This window comes from Aphelocoma coerulescens, chromosome 7 (assembly GCF_041296385.1).
Source record: "Aphelocoma coerulescens isolate FSJ_1873_10779 chromosome 7, UR_Acoe_1.0, whole genome shotgun sequence".
Classification (NCBI taxonomy): Eukaryota; Metazoa; Chordata; class Aves; order Passeriformes; family Corvidae; genus Aphelocoma; species Aphelocoma coerulescens.
In genome coordinates, this window is record NC_091021.1 from 30678216 (window position 1) to 30704399 (window position 26184).

Genomic DNA, 26184 nt, shown 5'->3' on the forward strand with positions numbered 1-26184 from the left:
CATTTATCTCTTCTTCCTCCCCAGTGTCTTACTCAAAAGGTCACTGTGTTCTTTCATGGAAGCAAAGCTCGGTAATATGAGTTTAGGCACTTTAGGCTAAACCCCAGAGTTCTTACTCACTTTTCTCCAAGTAACTTTTTAGTTTGAATTTTTTCCTTAGATAAGGTCTAAGAAATAACCAGGTTCTCCAGAACAGAGCTGGTAGTCAGAGAAAAGCCTGTCAGTGGGGCTCATGCTAAGGGGCTCCCCAGTTGACCTTGGGTGACTCATGGCGGAGTGTTAAGAAACAAGATCCCAGCCTCACTTCTCTCCTCTTCTTCAGATGAGGTTTGCTTACAATAGCCTCAGCTCAGTGGACTACAAATGCAGGTTGCAGGAGGATACATGTACCTCTGTGCAATCTCACCTAAGGGCTGAACAGACAGGCAGGTTCCCCCTGCACAGAAAGCAGCCGGCAGTGCCCAGTGGCCAGTTTAGGAAAGCAAACCCCTGCCCATGTCATCATGGCAGCTTGTTTTGCCAAGCAGAAGGTCTAACACCATCTAAAATTATGTACAGCTGTTTGGGAAGAGCAGGACATGCATTGTTCCCCAAAAGTTTCCTCTTGCACAGCTTCCTGTAGACATCCAACTGCCTTGTGGAGATGCCATTGCAAGGGACAGCTACTGCCTTTGCTCTCATTTCAGTGAGATCTGGCCCCAAATGTACCCATAAGATTATTCTGCAGACAGGACAAAGCATTTTATAGGGTTCAGTTTGGCTCGGAAGTTGTTTGGGATTGCCTGGAATTTTGGAAAATGCAGATCCTGCAGCTCAGGGTCCCTGGATACAGTGACACTGTGCAGGCTTCCTGCTGCCTTCCCAGGTTCTGCTGCTAAAAAAATAATACTCCATGCTTCCCTTGCACTTCCAAATCATACAGCGTGTTTTGTCAATGTCCACCATTGTTTAAAGCCCCTCTGGGCTCCTGCTGGGGACATTATTTCTCTCCAAGTTTCATAGGCAGCAGGGGTTCCTTCCTGGTTTTAAAGAGGGCTCCCATGGATCATGAATAATCTGTGATGTTGCTAACACAAGCCTTATCCAGTTGTCTTGTAACACACACAAGAGTTCACATCTGAAAATCCAACTGGCAGTCTGAGAAATCCATGGGCATTTTGAAATTCTCTGAATCTGAGAGAGTTGGCAGATCACCCCAAGAAATCACCATGCACAAAGCAGTTCCAGTATGAGCAGTTCCACTCCGTTTATTGGAAAATAACATCTTTCTGAAAGTTTGCTGGATATTTGGTCATTCTTAGTCCTCAAAGGCCATATTTGGTCTGGGACATGCAGGCATTTCCCCGTGGAAGACATGCTGAGCTGATTTGCATCTGGGCACCCTGAAGCAAGTCAGAGCAGACCAAACAACCCTCTGCAGAGTCATGTGTGTGTCACCATGGCATAAGAGACACACTTTACATTTATCAGCTGTGTCTGTACCACATCTCACATCTCGCCTTTTTCCTTTTTAAAAGAAGAAGGGAAAAGAGATACCATAACTTAACACCCTAACAGAATAATTTATATAAATAGTTTCCAAAACAAGTGGGGACAGATTATCAGCAAGATGGATACAAAGAAAGGGCCTTCAATTCCAATGGAGCAAAACATTCACTGTAATGAATACACACACAAGCATACATTGGTACACCACATATCCACTTCAAACTGATTAATGAACCAAAAAATTCACTGTAAAATGGGGTAAACGAAAAGCTGGAGATTCACTGAATTAGAGTACAGTGTATGCATTAAAAATTAGTCAATATATTTATCAGTAACTATAAAATATTATCTTATTTTTTGGCTGCAAAAAGCCTTAATAACAACATCTCTTTCTCTGCCACACTAAAATACATCAATCTGAACGATTGGGGTAGATCATAGGGCAAGAGTTGGAGGATTTTACTCCTCCTTTGCCACTGATTGATTGTGTTAACCACCAAGGCAAGTCAGAATTCTGCTACATTTCACAGTTTCCCTTTTGTAAGTGGGATAATATTTCTTACAAGTTTTTGCAGAGCAGTTCGAGATCTTGGGGAGAAAGCAGATATTTAAATGCTCTATGTTATTATTTTAGGCCCTGATTCAGGAAAACATATAAGTATATGCTTAAATCCTGCTGCTTTAATGGGTTGCAAGCACCTATTTTAGGCTAAGCTCACACTGATGTGGTCTTTCTGAAAAAGCTGCCCTAAAACTTCTAATTATCCCAATTAAAAATATAGCTCATTGAAGCTTATTTAAAAGATAATTTCTAAAATAGAGGGGGGAAGTAGTGAATTAATGGCAGCTCAGCATATTGAGGCATTACCTTTCGTGCTTTATTCAGATGAAAGACTCATGCAGGAGTACCCATGCCTTTTTGATTAGATGCATGCAGCAGGCTTTAGGTCCCCTTCAAAGATCCTCGGGCCGTATGGAGCCAGGAGCAGCTCCGCATTGACATCGGGGAAAAAAAAAATCAAACACTTTTTCTTAGAGCCTGACTTCTTCCCCCAGCTCCCCCCTCTCATATTTGTATATATTTCGAGAGGAGAGTCAGGCTTAGTTTGTTCATAAACTGCAGTTCCTGGGCGGACCCCACGCACAGCTGGGCTTTAGCGGCTGGATCCGCCTTCCCGGCAAGCCTGAGCCGGGAGCCTCGCAAAGAGGGGCTCCGGGCTTGACAGCAGAAACGCAGGAGACTGGCTCCACCGAGAGAGGATGAATTGGTCAACGCCGTGAAGCCGGGCTTCTGGTTGCCAGTGGGATCCAGAAATGGGGTACTGGAGGAGACCGGGTCTGCTTTCCTTACTGCTGCTCTCCTTGTGTGAGTAGAAAAACATTTCTGGTTAGGCAATGTTAAGCAACATACTCAGAGAGGTGGTTTATTTTTCCTTCCTCCAGCAAAACAGCTAATCTTTGATTTCTCCCCTGACAGCAATTAGCCAGAGGATTGGAAATAGCAGAGGGTTTAGTAGAATACTCTGCTACGACTGCATGAGCTGCGTATTTCTCTTATGGCGAAGGGCAAGCGATTGCTTGGTGGAAAGTGCTGCGTGCTCACTTGGAGCAGCTCACAGATGTCAGTGTTTACAGTGCAAAAATATATATAGGTCAGCATTACTTGTTGGAAATTTTTATTTTATTGAGGGAGATTAAAAGCAACTGAAGTGCACCGCTGAACGATCTGGCTTCGACAGTGTCCAGATGTGGTGAAGTTTGCAGCTTAGAACTTTTATCAGCCCTGGTTTATGCACAGAATTAATCGAACTATTAAAGAAGGAAAGAAGTGGGGAGAGGGGGAGGAGAAGTGTCTTTGCAACAACATCTGGTTATTCAGCAAACCTTTCCAGCACTTACGTAAAGATTTCTTTGTAATAAGTGCCCTGTTTCAGTTTTGATAGCACTTCTTCAATACTGTAGATAAAACCCTCCAGCAGCACTTGAAAATGTGCCCATCCATGGTTTAACTTTTTCTTGTTTATATCTTGATGATTGTTTCATAAGAGGGAATGGATTTGTATATAAGTGAGTGTTATATACACATCTCCTAAGTATGTGTGTGTGTCTTTCTGTATATGCAGAGTCTATGTATGTGTATACATGCATATATCCCTACAAAGCATATATTTATATATTTGCGTGGACACTGCCTTTTAAAGTGAACTCTTACAAACACAGACCTCTTGCCCTTGCCGTAGAAATTTCAGTGCAACTAAAATCACTCTTTGCTCAAAGTGACGAAGGAGGAGGATTATAACTCCAGTATTTTTGCATCCAAATGAAACAACTGGGGGCAAGGATCTGTATCTGCATTCACTTTACATGAGTCCCCCTATCTACAAGACCAGGGAATAAAAGAATGATCGGTCAGTAATTTGTGTGTAGGCAAACAAAACCATGGGTGCAACTGTTGGAACAGAGATGAACCAGATGGGGAGATTTAAGACACAGAATATGATTGATTTTTCAAGAAGTTAGGGAGATCTACAGTATTCATTTTTTTTGATAATACCCTAAAGTGTGGTTTGAAATGTAGGATGCTATACTGATAACATCCTCCTAACTTAATCACATTTGGAGCAGGAATTACTAAAAGTTATTATTTAAAGCACAGTCTTGGGTTGTTTTCAGTAAAGAAAGAAGACCACTAATTATCCTTCAGAAATACCTAATTTTGGAGTTATTTAACTTACGGTTTCCTTTTTCTGAAAGGCAAGGTTTTAATCTGAAAGAAGCCAAACCAAAACATATCATGATTACTAAGTTCATCTGAAAGGTTATGTGAGTGATATGATGACAAAATTTGCCTCAGCACAGGGTAAAAAAAATAAGCCAGGGCTTGCTCTCTGTGATTCAGCTCATCAGTGATAGATGTTTCCTGGGACTACATCCACTTCCTTTGCATTTAGTGTTAAGATCGACCCTACAGTCATTCTGAGAAAGTAAAAGTACCCAAGGAGCCCACTTTCCATTGACATTAAAAGAGAAAGGAAGAGCTAGTTCCCCAAATTCCCCAAATTCCCCAAATTGACAGAATATGCACATTCAGCTGTTCTTCAAGCAACAAATTGTACCACTCATCCAGCCTCTTTTTAAAGAGTGACAGCACTGGCTTGGCGACAGCAGCAAAATTGCTCCTCTTAGCACAGAGATTTAAGACTTGCCACAGAGAACATGGCCCAGACTGTGGCTCTGTTATCCCAGAATAACTCCAGCTGAGCGTTTGTAGGGACCTTGCTGCTGTCCTTAGGAGTTTACCCCAGGGCAGCAGAGACCCCAGCCTGTGCTCCATGCTGCCTGTGTCTTTAATCCCCAACATGACTGAATGGCCATTACACAGCACATCCAACCATTTCAGTTCATATGCAGTGGAAAAATGGGCTCTGACAGACCACTGAAATTCAGCTACTGGATTTTCCTAATTCTCCATGGCCAGCCCTACCAAGGCTTCAAAATATCTTCCCTTAAACCTCTCCTCAGTGGCAGTGCCTGCTGGAGGGCAGCATTTTTACATGGCTTTCCCAGCAGAAGGTGCAGACAGGAGCTGTAGTTTCACCACTGCTAACACAAACTCTCACACAGGTGAGCAGAACATCCTTCCAGCACAGAGAGCTGGTGCAGTCCTGGATTTTAACTGGACCAGGACAAGAAAATACAAGGATCATTCAGAATTGGAAAACTGTCTTACAGGATGGGGACCTGAAGGCTTTCAGTGTCTTTAGTTTGACTAAAGCTCAGAAGAGAGCTGAGAAGTGAGCTGGCCATCTACAGCCAGGTCCTGGGAAGATGTTTTCTGGCAGAGGTCTTCCTCTTCTATAAAACAGAGGTAAAACAAGATGTACACACTGGAAGCCAAAGTGGGGCACTTTTGTGTTAGAGCACCACACAGTAAAGTTGTTCCAGCAGGTAATTACTCAGGCTTGGGATGTGGTGGTTATTTGTTGCTCAAAGCCTTCAAGACTGCAAGACTACCTGCTTGGACCTCTATAACCTAAACAGAAACAGACTTGATATCAGGATTACTGTATTGTGCACACGGAAACACTTTGGCCTTAAAATTAAGAATTAGGAATTTTCCTGCCATTTTCTATGAATATTGGGAAATTATCCCTTGTGCTCCATCTGTCAGGAACAGGGCTCACATCTGGACAAACAGGCATGGGGCTGAGCACTGTCTCGTCTCACAGAGAGGACAGCAAACACCACAACCCTCTGACCTGTGGAGGCAGCCTCAAGAATGTGAGTGTCACTGGTGTGACAACAGCTCTCAGGGCTGTGAACAGCCCCAGGAGCCCGGCAGAGCCTTTGTGCATCCAGCCTCCAAAAGAGGACATGAAGCTCCAGATCTGCCAAGGCACATAGCACTTACCAAGGGAGAGCAAGATATATCCCTTGGGCTCTGATGAGGTTCCAAAGAAAGAAAGAAGATTTTTGAAATGAGGTGAGGTTGCAGGTCTGCTACCCTAAGTCCAGACCTCCCAGTTCCTGGGGTTTGAGTGTGCTTCCCCAAAACTTGGTCTTCTGTTAAAAATGCAGGTCTGCTAAAATATCCTGATATTTTTACCAAGTCTCCTGGGCTCCTTTTGCCATGGCTGATGGCTCTACAGAGAGTGCTTTTGAGGGGTTGTCTCCTGGTAGACAGTGGCTTTCTGAAGTCACATTCTCTTTCCTGCTTGCAAAAACTGTTCCCCCAGTGAGCCTCTTCAGCTAAATATATAGAGCGTATAGAATTCATAAATCAGGACAGGGAGCTCCAGGGCTGTCAGAAAAGCATCTCTGGCTTTTGATCTGCTCAAGAAATCTCTGACCTATCCCAGGCTCCTCAGGCAGATTGTTCAAGAAGTTGGCCTCTTATTTCTGAGGTCACCAGAGCTAAAACCAGGGGCTGTAGTGCCACCAAAATGCTTGCCCACTCCTCAGGCAGGGGAGATATTGGGATTGCACCCCAATACCAGTGGACACACAATTCAGGAAAACAGGTCAAGCCTGAGCTGGCACGAGAATAAGAGAAGGAAAAAGACAAAAGAAGAGTTATGCTCCATTTTACAGGCATTTGCAGAAAAGAGCTTTTCTGGTCCAAGGATGAGCCAGAGCAGCCAACAAACCTCTCCTCTCAGGCTATGCAGTATGTGGAGGTGGGCACTGCCCACCCCAGGACACAGGTCTGTGGGGCTGCTTATAGCAATCCATCTCAAGTAGCACCATGTTTTGCTCTAGTATTGATTTAAGACACCAAAACACCAAGGAAGAAATTACCACCCTCAAAAAACTCCAACAGGCTACAAGAGCCCCCCATCAGCTCAGTGTAGGTAGCTGCATTGGCACAAGGCACAGCATCCCACTGCATGAGGGAGAAACTTGTGCATCCTACCATGAGGCTTAATAAGAACAAACCTGCAACAATTTCTCCAGTTAGGAAATAAAAAGGGAAAACATGAGAAAAACCCTGACAATGCAGAGCTGGAGTCCTCTGCAATGTTGCAAGTGCCATGAGACTCAGCAAGGAAAGTGATGGCTTATTTTCCATTCACCTTTACCCATCTCCAAATCTAATGCTATGGTTTCAGTCCTTGGTGTAAATTAGATAACCTGAAGGTTAAGAAGAGTGGCAGTGTACAGCTATGTCAGAAGAATGAAAACTGGTATTTCCTCTCCCCTTGCACCTCCAGCTTTGCTCAAACTTGAGACAGTCTAGTCATCAGTAAAGCTTCACTCTATATTTTAAATAGAGGGCTTTGTTGAAAGAGGTACTTTTTTTAGATATTCCATACAACTTGAAATTAAAACACAATTTTCTAATAAAAAAACATAAACAACAAACACAAAACTGATGTTTACTGGTATTTTACTGGTTTTATCACTATTTAATGATGGTCAGAAAGACATTTTTGTGTACTAGCAGTAAATAAGTTCAGCCAGCTGCAATCATGATACTTGTTACTCCCATTAGAGACAGAGTTCTGGGCAGATGTATCCCATGTATTCACTGAATATGCAGAAAGCAAACACTGGCATTAAAAACAGGTGACTGGGGGCTTTTATTCTGAGAAAGAATTCCGCTCTACTGCCTGCACTCCACAGCTTTATATTGCTCCATGATTTGCTCTGTTGAGTTTATTTCCTCAGGACATTGTTTTCCTCTCCCCTTAGTGATAACTCTTTGCAATAACATTTGCTTTCAGCCAGGCTCCACAGTGTTGCAACTTGCCATAAACTAATGAACTCTCCCATAGATTGTCATGTTTTCAAGGAAGCGCAACATCTGATCCTTTTATTAAAAAAAAACAGTCCCACCAAGGAGACAAAATCAGCAGCTCCCACACACTCTGCTCTTTTCACATCCCCAGTTTAGTGCTGTGTGCCAAGTGAAAGCCTCGCGCTGGAAGGGGCCTCCGTGCAGAAGGGAGATAACACCACTGATGGCTGCCTGCCCTATCAAACCTACATTATGTCTGTGCTAGACCCCAACTGTGGGATAACATTTCCTTAGGGATCTTCAGGGGGAAGTGAAGGAGTGGCTGAAAGCTGTCTTGGCCCTGCTTGCATGCACATCCTTGAATTCAGAGTCAACTGTTGTGATCCTGCCTCTGGCAAGGATCTGTAGCATCCATCGGGGTCATATTTCTTCTTCTTCAGTTGGTTCATCTTTTTGTTACAGCCCATGTAGGGTTGAAACTCTGCTGCCAGCTTCTGGTAACTGTCAACATTTTAGGAGAAGTGGGAGAGCCTGCTTACCATGCAATCCCCTCTGCAGCCCATGCTCCTACCAATTATGTGGCTCCAGAACTTAACCTTTCATGGAGCAGTTCCACTGCACTGTTTTCCTTCCCATTGATAAGCCAGGAACAAACGACAGCTGATTTATACTACAGCAAATGTGTTGTGGCATGTGGGTCATTAATGTGTCCAGCTGTGACTGCATTCTGCCAGGTTGTGCTGGACAGAGGGCTATGGCCCATGTGGACTCCAGCAGCCCAAGGACATGCCTACACTCAACTGCTACCCTGGACTGCACAGGGTCATTTGGATTCAAGATTAATTTGTTTTTAAAGGACATTTTCACTATTTGTGCTGATTGATTTGAGGCAATCAGCCTGAGCATGCTGTAGATGGGGGGCTGATATGCAGTTCCAGCTGTAGTGGGGGGCTGAGGTGTGGTTCCACCAGTGGCAGCTGCAGAGTGTCACTTTGCAGGGTCTTGTGCTCCATTTCCACCCATGCTGCTCTCAGAGTGGGCCACAACTCTCAAAGTAGTTGAAGCAGCATCATATTGGACACATTCTGCCTGCAGGAAGATCTCTCAGCTTCCCACACTGTGGGTGGAGATGTTCCCTTTAGCTCCATGTCAGTTACTCTCCACTGGACCTAAAACTCCAGTCTTTCTGGACAAGTAGGTGTCCAAACAAAGCTGTCCCCAGCAGCTTCTACCACAGCTCCAGACTCAGTTCTGATGAGGCCTGAAGGTTTCTGAAGGAAATTCCAGACTGCCTTCACTCAGCCTGCAAAGAGCTGTTGTCCTGTCCCTGCAGCACATGAGGGCAAGTCCTCTGGCCATGCCTTGGAGCTGGAGAGTTCAGCCCTTCAGGGCCATCACACACCCTCTAATGCATGCCCTGCAGGCAAAGCAGATGTGTTTGTGCCAGCAATGGGAACCAGCACAGCCGTGGCAGCCAGCAAACAGGGCTGGTTTATCACTCTGCTCTGGGGTCCAGGCAGGGCAGAGCACTGAAGCAATCACCTGAGGTGACACCCACTGATGTCTGATACTGCCCCAATATCCAAATCTCTCCTAACCTCTTCAGTTCCTCCAACACCCCTGTGACAATATTCCCTCTGGGAAAAACCCACTTACATCTTTGCACCTGGAAGGCCCAGAGACATCTGCTGAAGTTCCTGGCCACTAAGAGGGGCCTTTTCCTTAGATCAACAGTGCAAAAACTTGGGATTTTGATACTAATCCCTTCTCACTTCAGCCATCCCAAACCAGAGTGCTTAGCTGTACCTTACATTGCCATAGTTCACCATGTACCCCACCAGAAAGATGCTGTTGCCAATGGGGATTCATACCGTGCCCAGCAGTGAAAATCCAGAGAAAAATTTCTTTGTTTTTCCTGCAAAATCAGTAACTCAGGCCCCTTCCTGGCAACAGTTTTTGTGAGTGCCGTGACTACAAGTGCTTCTGGTGCATTTACAATGAACACTGGTACAGATATTTCTTTTAAAAGATCCTTTGCTGTTTCCAGGTGGAGCGTTTAATAAACTGCCGTCCATGCAGAATGAACATCTGTGTCCTCCTCAAGTGTTTGACTGAGCAAGTTGCCAGTCAATGCAGCTGGAACACGATGAGGAACATCTGTTTGATGTTGCTTGATAAAACTTCCTTCCTTGGACACTCTAAGCACCAGCATCCAGCATGGAAGAAACTGAATTAGCCACTGTCTTGCTGTGTAAAGCATTTTTTCCATGCTAGATCTATCCCAAAATTAGCCCCAACCAACCCATGATAGCAAAGAAGACCCTTCTTCTTACAATGGGAAGTGACACACAGAGCCATAAGCTCAAGCAGTTGAATGAATCATCCTTCTTCAAATAGACCCAGGGTACAAGCATCGACAGAAATAAGACCAAAGGATCCCCTGGGATTTCAATTCCTGCCATGTCTTTAATATGTCAAGAGGCACTCAGTGAAAGAAAATGCAGACATTCCCACCAGAGGCAGAAGCTGTTAGCTTGGGAGTGAGACCTCAGCAAACATTTACTGTGGTTTTCTATATGTGCCCTGTGCTCACCTGTTTGTAGAACAGCATCATCTCATCTGAGCCTTCCTTTCACCCTTGCCAGGGCCATCAGCTTGGCAACAGGCTGTGGCTTGGGAGGCAGCTCTTGGGCAGAAGTGCTGCTTAGCATTTCCAGACCATGGCATGTCTCAGGAGGCGTCCAGAGGCAGAATGCTGAGTTGAAAAGACAAGCAGCTACTGCAAAATGATGAGATCTTGGAGCAGGAGATAGTGAATAGAGAACATTCCCTGTTTTGCCATTTCTTTCATACTGGAAGAGCAGCTTTGCCCCCTGAACCCCATCTCCTCCAGCTGCTGAGTCTCCCTGGAGCTATGCTACAGCTCTGCCCTGGGGCTGGGACTTGTGGGAACCTTCTCCTTCTCCTGCAAAGGGGGATCTCTTGAGAGGCACTGCAAAGACACACAAGCTCCCATTGCTTCCACTTGCAGAGAAAAAGCACTTCAGGCTCTGTCAACAGGACTCTTGGTTCTGTTCCTGAAAAAAATTCCTTTCCAAAACCCTGCTCCCCTTGCCCTCCTCCCATAGCTCTCTTCTGCTTTAAAAAATGGAAAATATTCAGTTTGAATTCAACCCTATTGGGCAGTTCTTTTTGGTAGGTTACAACACAAGCTCCTTAACAGATGTTTTTTAAGAGATGAAGAAGGGCATGAAAAAGAAGAACACACCATCTATTTATGCGCTAAACATGGGACACTTCAGGAGAAGGAACAAAGTTCTTAGCATCTGTAACCCAGGCTAGCCTCAAGTTCCCTCTAACAGCACAACTTACTTACTGTTAGATCTGGCCTAAACGAGGGCAAAATCTAACTCTACATAATAATTTTAGCAGAGAAGAACTGGCATTGTTGAAAGCACATGGATGGAGAATTCACAGAACATCTCTGCCCCAGCTGCTTGTCACACAGTCCTTGCAAGCCCTTTTTCTCCTTGGGAATCAAAGTAATACAGATGCAAAAAAATACACACTGGTCAATCGTGAGAAGTCCAGCCAGAGACAAAGAGCAGCAGCTCCAGTCTAGTGTCTCTTTGTGGGCTCATCAAAGACCTTCTAGCAGATGGAAAACCGAATGTGTGCCAGGAATTTCAAACACTCCTCAGGAAGTTCATCTAAATCATCAGTAACCCATTTGCACTTAAAACAGAGAGAACCCTGTTGCCCAAATGTGACCCAGATAATGTTTCTGACGTGTTTACCTACTTGGATGGTATCCTTAAATTTCCATCCCGTCTATTCACGGACATCCAGGATTCATGCAGAGCCTGAAAAATATACAGAAAATTGAATTCCAGAACATAATATGATGAATAATAGAAAAACCCTGACTGCTGCACAGTAGTTTTACTTGAATGGCAGTAGTTTAGACAGAGCAATGTCTGCTACCGACTTGCAGCTCACGTGCTTTTGCTGCTTGGTTCACTGCTGCTGCTCCTTTCCTGTGTAAAAGGGGGAGACTCATGGCTGCTGCATCTGAGAATGAGCTGCAGAAGCTGCAGAGACTGTTGATGCCTCTGCAGAAACAAGAGCAACAAAAATTATAGCAACAGCATTGTGGAGTCAGTTGAATCTTGCCTTCTGCCATTCCCCTCCCAGTCCTAAAAGTACTCTAAAATCCTCAGCAATTTCTGCAGCAACTTGTAATAAGATGAGCTCAAACCACCCATGCGCGGCCAGGCGGTGACTCCTGCTCCCAGGCAGTGTGGGAGGTGGGAGAAGGGACTTGTTTTTAAGACAAGAATTTAGTCAAAACCAGATCACTGCAAAGTGCTCTTCAAAGAGTTGAAATCTCAGAGCCCTCTGAAAACATGGCATGCAAATCCCCAGTCATCAGAAGGCAACTTCCACTGGGGATGTGCCAGCTTAGCCCTCTGCAAACCCCACTGGCAGCCCACGGGCCCCAGAACGTGATGTGCCGATAATGCATTGCCTCACCCTGCAAGGCCCCAGATAAGCAGAGGTGCTGGCAGAGCTGCTAAAATTACTTATGAACTGCTAAAACTCAGCATTTCCCCACCTCCTTAGACCTTGAATAAATTGCTTTGCTTTCCATCTCACCAAGAGGAGTGGCACGTTCTCCTCGTGTGCTGTCTGGCATGGTGGGAGTTGCTGTGGCAGTGGGGCCGTGATGCTGGTGCAGGTCACCACACTGTATCCATGGTTTTCTCTTGGGCTGACCCCTGGCTGTGGGGTTTTTTTCCCTCCCAGACACTTCAGGCTGTGCTGCTGGCTTAGCTTGCTCTCTCAGGGCTTTTCCAATACAACACAGGGTAGAAAGGACAGCAAAATATAGGAACAAGAAAGAAATGGGGACATAGGTGCAATAAAAGGGACTTGTTGCCAGACAAGGTTGCACCTTCAGACACAGGATGGGTGCAGAAGTTGGTTTGTGTCATAGCTCCTCACATCTGACATTCATAGCCCCGTACTTATCCAGCGGCTGACAAATGCCTAAAGGGATAAGTACGGGTATTACCAGGCAAACTCACACCTGCTTTTGTCTGCCAGGGAAGCTTTTGCCTGGCCTGGTAATGGCTCTGGAGGTACTGGCTGTTATTACACAGCGACCCACAACATCCAGCAGGTATGGAGTGAAAAAACTTCACTGTTAAGCTGCTGTCGTGGGCAATGTGAGGGATTCCTGTGCTAACCCTCTGTTCTAATTCTCAACCCTCCCTCAAGCCATCTTTTTAAAGAAGGATACAGAGCATCCCCGCTCATCTCACAAAGGAATAAACCAGAAGAGGGGACAACCCCCTAACTTGTGAGTTTTCTCCTTGTTTTAGGACAGCTTTCCCCATCTAGCAAGTCAGGACAAGGCTAGGAGCAGTGGTGACACCCACATAGAGCTGTGAACTTGCCCACCAGCATTGCCTTCAGGGCTGTCCCATCTTCACCACCATCATCTGTCCCTGGATCACGGCTTGGTGCCACCCTTTTGTTCAAATTGCAGCCCAGAAATTGACAAATGATGTTACATGATCCACGAGCCCAGCCAGGTCTAACACAACATTTCAGCTTAATTGCACTTAGCTTCTTGCCCAGGTGAAGCAGGTGCTTGGCTGCCTCAGGGACTTAGAGAAAAATAATGCAAATAACATGCAACTAGGTAACCCCCAACCACCAACTTCACTGATATTTCAATTAAGTGTGTCAGTGAAATGGATCCAGAAATACAGACAACATTTTCAGGCGTTGCTGAAAGTTTCAGAGACACTGAGAAAAATAAATGAAATAGCGAGAGGCCACTGCTGTTTTATCCATTCCACATTCCCCCATCCTCAGCTCAATGTCTCTGAATGCAAACTGGTATTACTGGGAAGGATGCTGTCCATGACACCAGAAAGAAAGTGTTCCTGAAAGAGCTTGAGTTCAGAGTTTAATGGGGGTGTATTTTTTTGCCTCACCTGATACCTACAGTTCTTCCAAAGCTCAGCAAGGGCAGAACATCTTCCTTGTCATGTTGGGCTGGGTCCTGCTGGGCTTCAGGACCTCAGGACTGCAGGGCTGGCTTGCCTGATTTTTCAAACTTCAATGCCAAACTTTCTTTGGCGAGTAATTTTCACATTTGAAGGAATTCCCCAGCTAAAAGACAAAAAATAGGCAAGTGCTACACATTTCAAGGAACAGCAGAAATCAACAAACTTGCTTAAAAATATTTGAGTAAAATAAACTTCATCTTAATAATTTTTCCTCATAACACACTGTCATGTCCTATGTGCAATTTTTCCATAACTCCTTTCTAACGGGTTCCATGAGAGCTTGAATGCAAATTAACCACGAGGAGATGGGAGAGATCCTCCAGGAATTGCTCTGCATGTGGAAATGAATTTCAGCTCAGCCACTTCAGAGCAATTTTTTTGTTTACTTTCCACTGACATGAAATCAGCCACTATTGCATTGCATGCGGGATTGGTTAGCCAGTTACATAATGCTTAATAAATCCAAGAGAAATAATATAAAACACATCACCCAGCCTGGGAAGAGGAACAGTATCTCAGTCAGTGTCACCAACCCACCCGGGCCAGGCATCAGTGAAGCATCTGATCCAATGCTGGGGAGATGAAGGGTTGTGCTGTTGCATGATAAATGTGATTAGGAAAAATGCTTGTGGCATGTGTGGAGGCCTTGAAGACAGACAGATTGCACGTGATGGTAAGGGTCTATCAAGAAGCAGAGCTCACACCCTCGCGGGGAGGGCAGCTCACCCCGTCCCTCGGGGCAGGGCAGGCACGTGTTCGCACGCCCAGCTCCAGCTGGAGCTGCTGCTGTGTAAGGTATTACCTCACCTAATAATGTTCCTCGGAGTACTTCGTAAAATCATAACGGCCCTGTAAACAGAGAGAGCAAGATTAGGTGATTAATTATTTACCACAGATTATTTCTGCAGTGGCGTGTGGAGGAGAGGGAACGTTTTGCTGGTGGCCCCAAGGGGGTGAGAAGGAAGGGAGGTGACCCAGAACGGGGCTGCCAGGCTAAACACAAAACGGTGGTGCTGATGTAAACCCCCAAAAAGGGGGGGGGGTAGGAAGACTGAAGATACCTCTGGCCCTGCAGTGCCAGAACCCTGGCTCTCCCAGGAAAGCTGTCTGACCCATGGGCGTATTGCTCCAGGCACACACCACTGCTCTGCCTGCAGCAGCTCTTGGCCTCCTTTCCCACATTTCCCTGCCTGCTCTGCTCCCCCGCTTTGCTCCTAGTCCCAGAGACCTGCTGATGCCTTCACCCACGCCGTGGCTAACTTCCAACAGAGGAAAAGCTAGGGATGAAGGGGTTAATTACTACAGGCACAGCACAAGCCAAGCCTGTAAGTGACTCCCTATTGCTATTTCGAAAAGAGGCTGCCTAGAAAGGGAAAGGGAAAAAAAAAAAAAGAGAGGTTTACTTTACAATCATCATTATTTCATCTGCAGAGTTTATACAATGGAAAATAAAAGCCAGGGTACGCGAAGTCAAATAATTTCTGTTTCATTAATGGTATGGAAATCGTTTTGTTTTTATAGGGGAAAAACAAATGTGAACTTGATGTGTGTGTGTGTGTGTGTGAGAGAGAGAGAGCGAGAGAGAGCGAGCATACAACTCCCTTCATTGCAAAGGGCAGAGCAGTGAAATCCAGAAATAAAAAATGACTCAGAGGCCGTAGGATCTATGAGTCAGTTTAGCTGTTGTTGTTTTTAAACACAAGTGAGAGCACAATATGGCAAATAATTGCCCCTGCAACCCCCCTGCCACAGGCGTGCCCCCTGGCCCAGCCGTCCGTGACACAGGCTGCTCCCTGCCAGCCCCTGTGCCGGACACCAGCACCCAGACCCCCAGGGGCCCAAAGGGATGGAGCAGGGTGGTCCCAGCAGAAGCAGCTTTGGGGGTCAGAAAGTGAAATCTGTGAAGGAAACTTGAGATTCTGTCAGAGTGGATGGGGGAGACAAGTGGCTGTGAGGGAAGACAGAGGAGCCCAGGCCCAGGTGCATTCCCTGTCCTCACCCAGACATCAACTGACCAAAATCAAAGAGAAACTGTTCTGGCCAAATTCTCCCTGCCCAATGCCAGGCATCTCCTCACTGGCCCCTGGCATTCCAGCTTGCCTGGACTCTGCTGGCTTTGTTGGGGCACAATCCTGGGGTACCTCAGTATGAAACATCCCCACACCCCAAAAGCAGAGTCTTTGCACTGATGCACAGAAAACTTGTGAAGGCACCCAAGAAATACTGGAGATTACCAAAGCAGAAGGACAGACAGTAATCTGCAGAGCTTGCCCCTCCCGTGGGTGAAGTCAGATCATGATGTAATTTAAGCATCTGAAAGAGACCGGAGAAGCCTGCTGGTATCATCCATACCCAATTTATTTTGTTATGGGACTAAGCAGTATTTGCTAAACACTGAATTTAAAGGGATATTTTCACAAAGGAAAAAGAAGTAGTAGAATAAATCAGTTACCAGCCTGTTTGAAGAAGGTCCAAGCAAACCAGAAATGTATACTGCATGTCTTCCTGGCACTGGAAGCACTGGTGTCTAACACAATCAAAATCAGTCCTTTTTTATGCACTAGGAAACATTTCTGGCTCATTCCTTGCTCCATACTGTACTCTGCCAAATGCAGTATTTATTATGCAGGATGATGTGGGACCACATACCTGAGGGTGGAGCCTGGGTCCCCTGATCCGAATGCAGCCTGGGCACTGATGGATTTCCTGGGGGAGCCAGTGGCTTGTGCCTTGCAGAGGCAAAAACTGGGATAATAAGTTTTTTCAGCTTCATTTGGTCTGCTCTACCTCTCCTATGAAGATACAGTGTAAAACACACGGATGGAGGAGAGCAGCCTGACACTAAAAACCTCTTTGGTTCAGCAGCTGAAAGCAGCACCAGACCCCATCACTGGAGAACAGGAGTCTGCTGGAGGAAACTGAGCTGCGTCCAAAATAGAAGTACAACACTTTGAGGTCTGGTTCTGGGGAGATCCTGCAGCACAGCAGGATGCTGCAACAACACCGGGCATTTTTGACAGGGCAGATCTACCTCCAGCTGACTGCAAGAAATCCGGGATCCCTGTTACACAGGTAGTGCTGAACAACTGCCGTGGGAACTTCTGACCCTGCACAGAATCTCCTGGAAATCAGGGCATAGGAATTACCCTGATGCCCATCTGTGGCACTGGTTGTTGCATCATGGAGAAGGCAGGTCAGGAGTAACCTGGTGATGGGGAACACCTGGTGCTCTCACATGGGTCAGCGAGAGAGCAGAACCCATCAACTCCGCTGTTGGATTAATCTTAAAAACAAAGTACTGCATATAAAAGGCAAGGAATTTGTTTGTTCTCATAATAATTTTATGAGAGGCTCTGTTATTGCGTAGTTGTGTCATTAACCATGGATAAAAGCCCAAAGCAAAACCTAATCCTAAACTTGGCGGCAGGCGCAGAACTCACCGCGGAGCCCAGGCTCACCCAGGTGGGAAAGCAGGTCCCAGTGCAGGTTGTGTTTCTATCAGGGCACATATCTGGGGGTTTCCAGGAATAACAGGGCTGCAGGGTTGAGTTAGGGCTGCAGGGTTGAGTTAGAGCTGCTTCCCAGTCCTGTGTTTAAGTGCTGTTTAGGGAAAGCATGTTTAGGAAAAGTTGCTGATTAGGGAAAGCAAAGAGCATCTCAGCTAATCTCCCTGGCCTTAGTCTCTGCCAGTGCAAAGCCTGGGGACTACAGGTTGATTGACCTGCATGGAAAAGATGATGCAGGAAGCTCCCAGAGCCACTACAGTAACAGCAAGCTGGGCAGCCCTCTGTGACAGCTGAAATAGCGTCAGCCCCATCCCAGGGTGCTTGGAGATGCGCAGAAAGGAGGGGATAGACCTCACTGTAGAGCATTTGTGACCTAAAAATTATCAATTTTTCTTTGTCCTCGAAAAATACAAGCAATGTAAGGACAGTTATCACTGCAAGACAAAGCATGATCTGAAGGTCCTATAATGGAGGTCCTATGCGGCAGAGGCCTTGGTCCGCTTCCACCTTGGGAAGGGGACAGCTGGGAACAGGGATAAGAGCCCAAGCATCTCGCTCCAAACATGTTCCCTTAAGCCCATCTGGTGTTTATCTGTCCCAAAGCAGCATGTCAGGGAGAATACTTGAGAACTCTGCCCCTCAGTGAAAATGCATTGCCTGCCATCTCTTGGGCTACGAGGCACTTTCTCCTTGCCTTAACAAATGTGCTGTGCCTGCACCCCCAGGCACCCCCAGCTTGCTCCTTAGTGGTTCCCCCTCCTTGGGGACCACAGTGTGGGGAAAGCTGGAGCCAGAGTTAGGTGCTGGATGACCCACCTGCTCTCTGGGGCTGCAGTGATAGAGAGGGGCTCACAAAATCCCCCTCCGTGTTCCTCCAGCCGCAGTCCCTGCTGGCAGAAAGCTCATCTGCTGGGGGGGGGGCTGCTTCTGTGGCAGCAGCGATGGGACTGGCATGAAATTCTCTTGCAGAGCTGTTTTCAATGACTCCAGTATGGGGAAGAGGGTGAGTTATTGACTACAGCAGTGGTGTTTCCATGGGTCTTGCAGGTGGCCAAGCAGAGGTTGTTGATGCCCTGTGGGCAGTGAGAGGCTGGGGGGCTGCTCCGACACGCGTTAAAAAATATCCCGGTGTCCTTGGGTGGTGGTATCACCCCTGCTGCTATTGCAGGAGAGACACAGGCACTTCTGGCATCGTTTTCCCTTTATTCTCTGACTTGAAAATCATCTCATATTCTCTCAGTAACCTCTCTGGGGTCCCAGTTATAGATACCAGAAGATTTGATCCCACTCTCATGCACAGGAGAACAAGCCTTCCTATTGATGGGAAGCCAAGCTCGCTGTGAGCCCACCTATCGGTGACTTCAAACCATCCCTCCAACTGTCGTTCCACAATAACTTTGACTAACTGTACTATTTATTGGCTCATATCACATCCTTATGGCTTCAATTTATTTTTGGAAAACTCAACCCACATTTAATTAGTTTACAGTTTGTTCCAAGTTTTGCTTATCCAGCTTTTTTTTTTTTTTAGCTTTTTTTTTTTTAAAGTTTGTATTTTGATGTTTAGCATTTGCCTTGGCAACATCTGGAACCCGTTTATGGAAGTGTATTGTTACTTTTACTGCTTGTGCAGCTTTATTAAATCATCCAACTATTAATATTGAAAGTGTTCATCTGGGTCTAATCAGGGCCAAGATGAGTGATGTGGCAGTTAAATTGTACCTACGAGCTGATGGGTCAAGGACACACAGTCCTGAAGAAACTTGCAGTGGGCTTTGTGCTCTTCTTTTTAGCTCCCTAGGACAAGAAGGAGGTGAAGAAGGGGGAGAAAAAAGAGATATTCCTGCTCTGACCTTTCTTGCAGAGCAGATAACAGAATCACAGCCTGAGTTAGTTTAGAACAATTTGTCTCCAAAGAATTTTGTCCAGTTACCGCTATATTTCTGGATCTTGTTTCCATATTTAACTCCTTCATCTGTCCTGGCTTCCCCCCTGCACAGCGCAGCCAAGTCAAGATCCCCACCACACACACCACCGCAATACTGGCAAGTCTGATGTTCTGCTCTGAGATCTCAAGCAAACCCTTGACACAAATAAGTAAATAACGTACCTGGTGGGTATAAATACATAAATAACCAGCCCCATCCTGTACCAGCAGCATCCACAACCTGGATTTGTCCTTTTGCTGCTCCTCTGCAGGGCCTCCAGGTATCCCTGGAGTGATGGTGCTGAGCCAATCCCACACGAGCCTGTGTGAGCACAGCACGAACCGCGGCATGGATGGGTTGAGCTGAAGAGGTGAAAGAGGAATTATGGCAGTGACACCACCAGAGCACAGGCCTGGGTGTGGTAGTGATGCCTTTTCCTGGTCTTAAAATCAAGAGTCATACACGGTTAGAAGGGGAAAAGGGATTTTACCTTGGTATTTATTTTAAGGATCCTTAGGTGTACACGTCCAGGTCATATGCATCGAGATGTACCCCACCGAGTCTATCTCTCCCTTTGTCTTCTGTCTCCACCTCTGACCCCTTCCCCAACATTGGGTATAACATTATAGGTTTTACTAATTAGCATATCTATCAAAGATTCCCCAATGAGAGGCTCAAGTGAGCCCCCCTCCCCAAGGAACCTTCCCCTGGATGGTTCTATCTTGGTTTACAGAATGTGTTCTGGAGAGCACCTTGGGGTCTGGGGCACACTGATCCCTGGCTACGAAGCTTCTAAAATGTTTTGTCTCTTAGCTTGACAAACCTGTCCAAGAATGTAGGCAAAAAGCACTAGAAATACAGAAGTTGTAAAAAGGTATAACAGGGGTATAAAGGAAAGGCAAAAAATCTTCATGGTATCAGTAGGGCTTGGCTTTGGGGCAAGAAACCAGTTTACCTTCAGTTCTCTGTTCCCACGAAATAACGCAAATGGAGTTTGTAGGGTGTGGTGGCTGTTGCTGTAGGTTGAAGGCTGCACACAAAAAATGTTGGGCTTGATTTCTGTTCCACACCCAAACCTCTCATCCTCCAGTGGAGTTTTGCCTGAGATTCTGCAAGCCCTGCCCTGGCCAAGCAAGGCAGGGAGGTGAGGGTAGCTCATGCTCACTGCAGGTGCTTCAAATCCCAGGTGAAGCCATGGTTTCAGTAGCTACACCTTGGATGGACGTGGGTCATTGGATCTGTTGAGATCACCCACAAAATCTCAGGGTAGCCCAGCAGGGCCAGAGCAGCCCCATGGATGGGGAGGATGCTGAGCAAGAGGTTGTGGGCAACATCTTCACCCACCCTGCTCGCAGCTACCCCAAAACCTGACACAACACAATCCCTGCTGAAATGCATTTTAAGCCTGACATGGGTCATTTAAACCAAAATTTCCTCCTTCCAGCCTTCAGATGCAACAGGCTTTTCCTCTGCACCCAGGTCTCCCCCCCTACATACAAGGCCATGGGAGCTTGTAAATGGTTTATTTCTGTGTGGGAGCCTTCCAGCAGCTCTTTACGACTGTCGCAGGGAGGGGGGTCTGGGCCAATGAGGGAAGCAGAGCCCGCATGTGGGATGCTGTCAGAGCAGGCTGCATGCCCTGGGTTTGGGGAGCAGAGAAATTAAAAACCCCTTTTTGCTGTTGGGACAGTATATGCATTAAAAAGGGTCCTTGGGCTTGGCTGTGGAACACGGGCACGTCACAGAGGTGACCACAAAGAACGTAAGAGTTCCTGCATGTTGCTGACAGACTTGGGGTGCCCATGGGTGTGCTGGATCAGCAGGGCCTTGTTTGCAGGGGCTGAGGCTTCCCAAGCCACAGTCAGGGATTTTGCAATTTTTTTTTCTTCAGACTAACAGCTGGTGATGAAAAACTCTGTGAGGGCTGTGGCAGCACAGTGAGCCCTGACTGCCATGGGGGCTGGGTGGTTCGGGCACATGGCAGCCAGGGAATCACAGACAGCTCAAAATTTCAAAAAATTAGCTGCTGTGGTTCGAGTTCATACCTGAACACTTTAGACTACACATATTTACGTTAAAAAAAAGTATAAATATATATTTCTACATAAGCCACTCAGTGGCTTTTTTTTTTTTAAGCCATTTAGCAGCCTTAAGACAGGAAGTTTAAATTTAGCTGGGATTTATCCCTTAACCAAGCATGGTTCATGCACCCTTTCTATAAAAATAGAGATAATGCTATGCCTGTGAGATACAGGCAGAGCAGCTCCCCACAGGCAGCAGTTATTCCTGCTGCTGTGGCAGATCCTGGCCTCTGGAGGTGGGAGAGCATCTCGTGCTGGGATGGGGCACAGCGGGCAATGGAGCCCTGGAGGGAGCAGCCCCTGTTGCCACAGAGCTTGAGAAGTCTCAGCCCATCCTTTACTGCAAATACACAGATGCTTGGGGAGTGGGTAGCAAACATATTTCCCAGCTTGGCCTCATTGAATAGGAAGAGGGAGGTCAAGGAGACAGCAGGAGAGGAAGGAGCTGTCCCTGCCTGGTCATACATCCCTCCCCAGCACCTCTCTTCCTGCTGGGAGGGGAATAAATGAATTCTTCAGGCACACAGAGACTGGAGATGTCCCATTTCCAACACCAAATGTACTTGGGATGAGGGGAAATGCCAATTTGAGCCTAGGTTGTAGAGGAAGAAGTAAATTTCCCCTTGATGATAAACGGTACGGCAAACACAGAGGGAAAACGTGGTTCTCTGCAGTTTCCCAGGCTCTTGTCTGGCGGGACCTGCCTGATGGGAGCATCCTCCCATCTCCTCTAGGCTTTGGAATAACACAAAGCACAACTGACTGGGCAAAGGAGAGCAAAAAAACCTTTAAAAAAAAAACCGCATGAAGAAATAGGGTCGGTTGAGGCTCCTTCTCCCCTGGCTGTGTGAATCGCTCGGAATGGTGGTTGCTCTTCCACGCTCACCCACAGCCCCTCTCTGCTCCCCAGCCTGCAGCGCTGGCGCCCGCCGCAGCCTCAAGACCAACCTGTGCAAGTGGTGCGACTCCACACCGCCAGCCTGCGAGGAGAAGGTGTGCTACAGCAACTGCAACCTCAACTCCTACTGCGAGGACCCCTACGAGATCTGCGTGGCCATATGGTAAGAGGAAATTCCCTCCCCAAGGGGAGACGGGGGGAGGAAGGGGTTCAAGTGTGTACTCCTGCGCTTGGATTACTGATCACTGCAGTAATTCAGCATTTCTCTTCCTCTTTCCTTGACTCCACTATAATTAAAATTACAAGGCACAGTAAAAAATCATTTGGTCTGCCCTGTAATTAGTACCAGTTTATTTTCTAAATAAATTAAGCTTTTGAGTGCCTGACACAAAGAGTAGCAAGTTTGCTGCAGGACCTATAAACTCCCATAAACCTCTGAATTTAGCTTTACAAGCTGAACCCAAGGGCAAACCAGCAACCCTGACCTCCAAACCTATGATGTCCTCTTGCATCAGGCGGGTGAATCCTCGGTTCCCATGCAGGGGTGCAGCCAAGGTCAGTCCCCATCCAGAACATGGATGTCTGAGCTGGCACCACACTGGGGTTAACCCACTGGGTTTATCCCACCTCTTTCCCATCCCCTGGAAAAGGCCCTTTTCTGCTCCTGCGAGAGGTGCCTGGACAGGAAACGCGATCTTGCCTTTCAGGCCAAGCACACACTGCATGGTTTGGCCCGGAAGAGTGCCTCCCCCAGCTTTTTGGTCCCCATGAGCAAAACTTAAAAAACATCCATTTGGGTCTGCCCAAAGTGATTTCCCTCCACTTTCCCTTTTAATTTGGCTGCCAAAGTGAAAGCCAGCCAAGCACTTATCGCTAGGCTTTATCTCAACCTGCTAATTAGTGTGAATGCTGTATGCCAGCTTTCAGTAGGAGTTCGCCTCAACATAATTGTTGCATTATGGACTTTTAAAAAGGCCAAACACAACAAGAAACCTAAACAAACAAGCAACAAAATCCACCCCCTGCCCCAAATTCTCCTACACACACACGGAAAAGCCACCTTAAATCCTGGGTAAGCAATCTAGCATGTCGCTGGGTTTTTCCCATTAACAGCTTACATTTACAGGAAAAAGCAAGGTCCCTGCAGCAGGAATCCCCCTGCCAGGGAAGCAATCCCACTGCACAGGATGGGGCTGCACCCTGCATCATGTCCCAGATGGGGTGAGGCACCTACGCAGTCACAAATAACCTGCCAACCCCTCCCAGCATCTCCCATCCCATTCTAAGATTCATCCAGAGAATAAGATCCCTGCAGGCAGGGCTCACCTCCAGGCCAGCCTTGCTGCTTGCTGCTCACTCTGCTTGCTGCAGAGGCTTATGTGGATCATCCAGACTTGTCCTGAGTGGGTATCTCAGTCACAGCAGCAGCTTTGGCCCCATACTCATGTCCTCCAGGTGCCCAGCCTTGGCAGCCCATGGAGAAGGGATCTCACCTTCCAAGGACTCTTTAGCTGGAGCTCCTCTGTCAAATTACCTGGTAGCCGCAAGAGAATGTGGGGAGCACTGAAACTGGGGGACTTCACCAGGGAGAGGGTGACAAATTTAGGTTCTTTCCTTGGCTTTTATGTCTGATTGCCCAGGTGACCTCAAAGACATCGTGAAATCTCTCCATACCTTCATCCTCCCGCTTTGCACCACCAGGTGATGAAGCAGAGGATGTCCCTGGAAAAGTAATTAATTGTAACGAAAAGTAATTAATGGTTGTAATTTCCTTTGAATGCACCCAGGAGTAGCTGCAATGCTGTAGCCTGTGCAGGGCCGGTCATCCCCCATCACCGGTCCTATAAGTACATGTAAGTAGAATTATACCAGAGCCACAGCAAACAAGTCATTCCCTACATACCTTGAAAGAAATGATCTTAGAATTGGGTTTAAGGTGACACACAGGCTGAGCTGCCAGGCCAACGCTGTGTTGGTTCATTTGTCACACGCAGGAGACAGGACAATGAGAGCATCAGGATCAGCACGCTCTGCCACAACCCCCACCGCCCCATTGAGAACCTCATGGTCCCCAACTACAACACCTCGCGCTGCATCATGAGCCACCAGCCCAGCGAGGACGGCATCATCTACATCTGTGGCTGTGTGGACGAGCAGGAGTGCAACGACAAACTCATCTTTGAAAACCACACTAATGGTGAGCGCTTTTTTTAATGCTATTTATGGGGGGAGCAGCACCCAGTGCCGACGACAAATCCTTTGTGTTTCCTGTGGAGTAGGAGGTGCAATGGCAGAAGAGGCTCTTTCACCATCTTCTTTGACCTCCCTCTATAAAAGCCAGTTAAAATCGCTACCCTGTTACTGAGCCTGGCTTTTTGTCTATGGCCAAAGTGTTCCTCCCAGCAATACTTCCAGCATTTGCCCGGAAGCATCAGGTGATGGAAGATCCACCATATCTCTCAGTGGGCTGTGCCTTCAGCACAGGGTAAATCAGCTGGGGAACCCAGGAGCTGATGTAACCCAGTGTGAGTCAAAAGCTCTGAAAGCTTTAAATAAATTGCACCGGAGCAAATCCTGCCCCAGAACACACCCACGGGAACTGCTGGCCCCCCTCGTGGCTGTAACCTGAAGAGGTGGAGGCGCTGGGGTGCAGGGCTTGGCATGCAGGAATGCCTCCCCTGCTGCTCTCCTGGGAATTCTTGCAGTTTCTCCCGGGAAGGGACAGCCAGAGCTGCCCCGGTGCTGAGCACACACGTGAGCGTGGCTTGGCTCGCTGCTGCACATGGCTGGAGATCCAACGGGAGCTGTAAATCCATAGGAGGGAAAACTAAGAGGCAGCTTGTTTCTGTACCTCAGGAGGGTCGTATACTTTGGAAACATTTCCAACCAGACCCTGAGCCTTTGGGGGCTTGTCCAAACCTCCTCAACTCCAAATGGACCAGGTTTATCCAAGTGTCCATCAAGAACGTGACCTGGAACAAAAGCAAAGTGAAACACCTCCAATTTTCCATAATCACAGAACAAGGAGAGACTGAAGATGAGTCTAAGCAGAACCTGCATGCCAGTAGCATAGCTTCTCCTGCAACATAAGGAAAAAAGAAAAACATCACATGAAATGCAAATTCTCTGAACAAACAAGCCACTTTAATGGAGGCAAATGATGCTAAATTTGGCGGTTCTTTGCTGCTTCCCCAGCCAAACATAACAGGTACACACACTTCTAGAGAGAGATAGTCAAATCCCAAAGCTGATGCTGGGATATGTAATTTCACACAAAAATGACAACTGGCTCATTGGAAATGCCGCCCCCAGTGAAGGCTCCATATCCAGCCTCCTCCTGTCAGCCGGTGCAGAAAGTGCTGGAAGTCGGAGCAAGAGCAGTGCAGGTCTTTGACAACTCTCTCCTCTTAGATATGGGCCACAGGACCAGCTTAGGCCAGCCCCAGGCTCACACACTCCATTCTTTACCTCCTTTTCTTCTGCTTTAAGGGATAATTTGCATTCTAAATATTTACTTGTGGTCATATTCAATGGTATAGACAATTCCTGAGCACAGAAACATCTAGCAGAAACAAGCACTTCTCCAGAAGTGGAAGCAGGCAGATTTTTTCCTGTTTCTTGATTCCTTAAGTTCTGCTTTCAGGTCTGGGCTGCTGGGTGGCATTGCCCTCACACTGGGGCTGCAGGGGACTCCATCAGAGCTCAGAGATCACACTAATGAACACACAGAGCCATCATTTCCTAAAGCTGTGCACCCAGGATCCCAGTGGACACCTTGGGAAGATGCTGGGTAGGGTGGATCATGCCAAGTTCTTTCCACCTCTGCTCCAGCTGAGCCTGGCCCTGGAGGTCCATGTCCCCTCCACAGGGATGGATAGACCCAGGCAGCGATGCTCAACATGATGTGGGTTTACAGACCTGTGGTTATTGCCAGAGCAACTACATTTGCTCTCTGTAGAAGGGGT

General features: G+C 47.0%; 1 protein-coding gene across 1 annotated transcript in view; it reads left to right on the forward strand.

Moving 5' to 3' along the window:
• Positions 1-2665: 2665 nt before the first annotated feature.
• The window catches only part of LOC138113159 (TGF-beta receptor type-2-like), a 31393-nt gene continuing 7874 nt past the window's right edge, over positions 2666-26184 (forward strand). Inside the window, exons 1-3 of the mRNA XM_069021145.1 lie at positions 2666-2854; positions 22232-22382; positions 24214-24416. Of these exons, the coding sequence (XP_068877246.1) occupies positions 2803-2854; positions 22232-22382; positions 24214-24416 (406 nt within the window). The 5' untranslated portion in view covers positions 2666-2802. The remainder of the gene's footprint in view (positions 2855-22231; positions 22383-24213; positions 24417-26184) is intronic.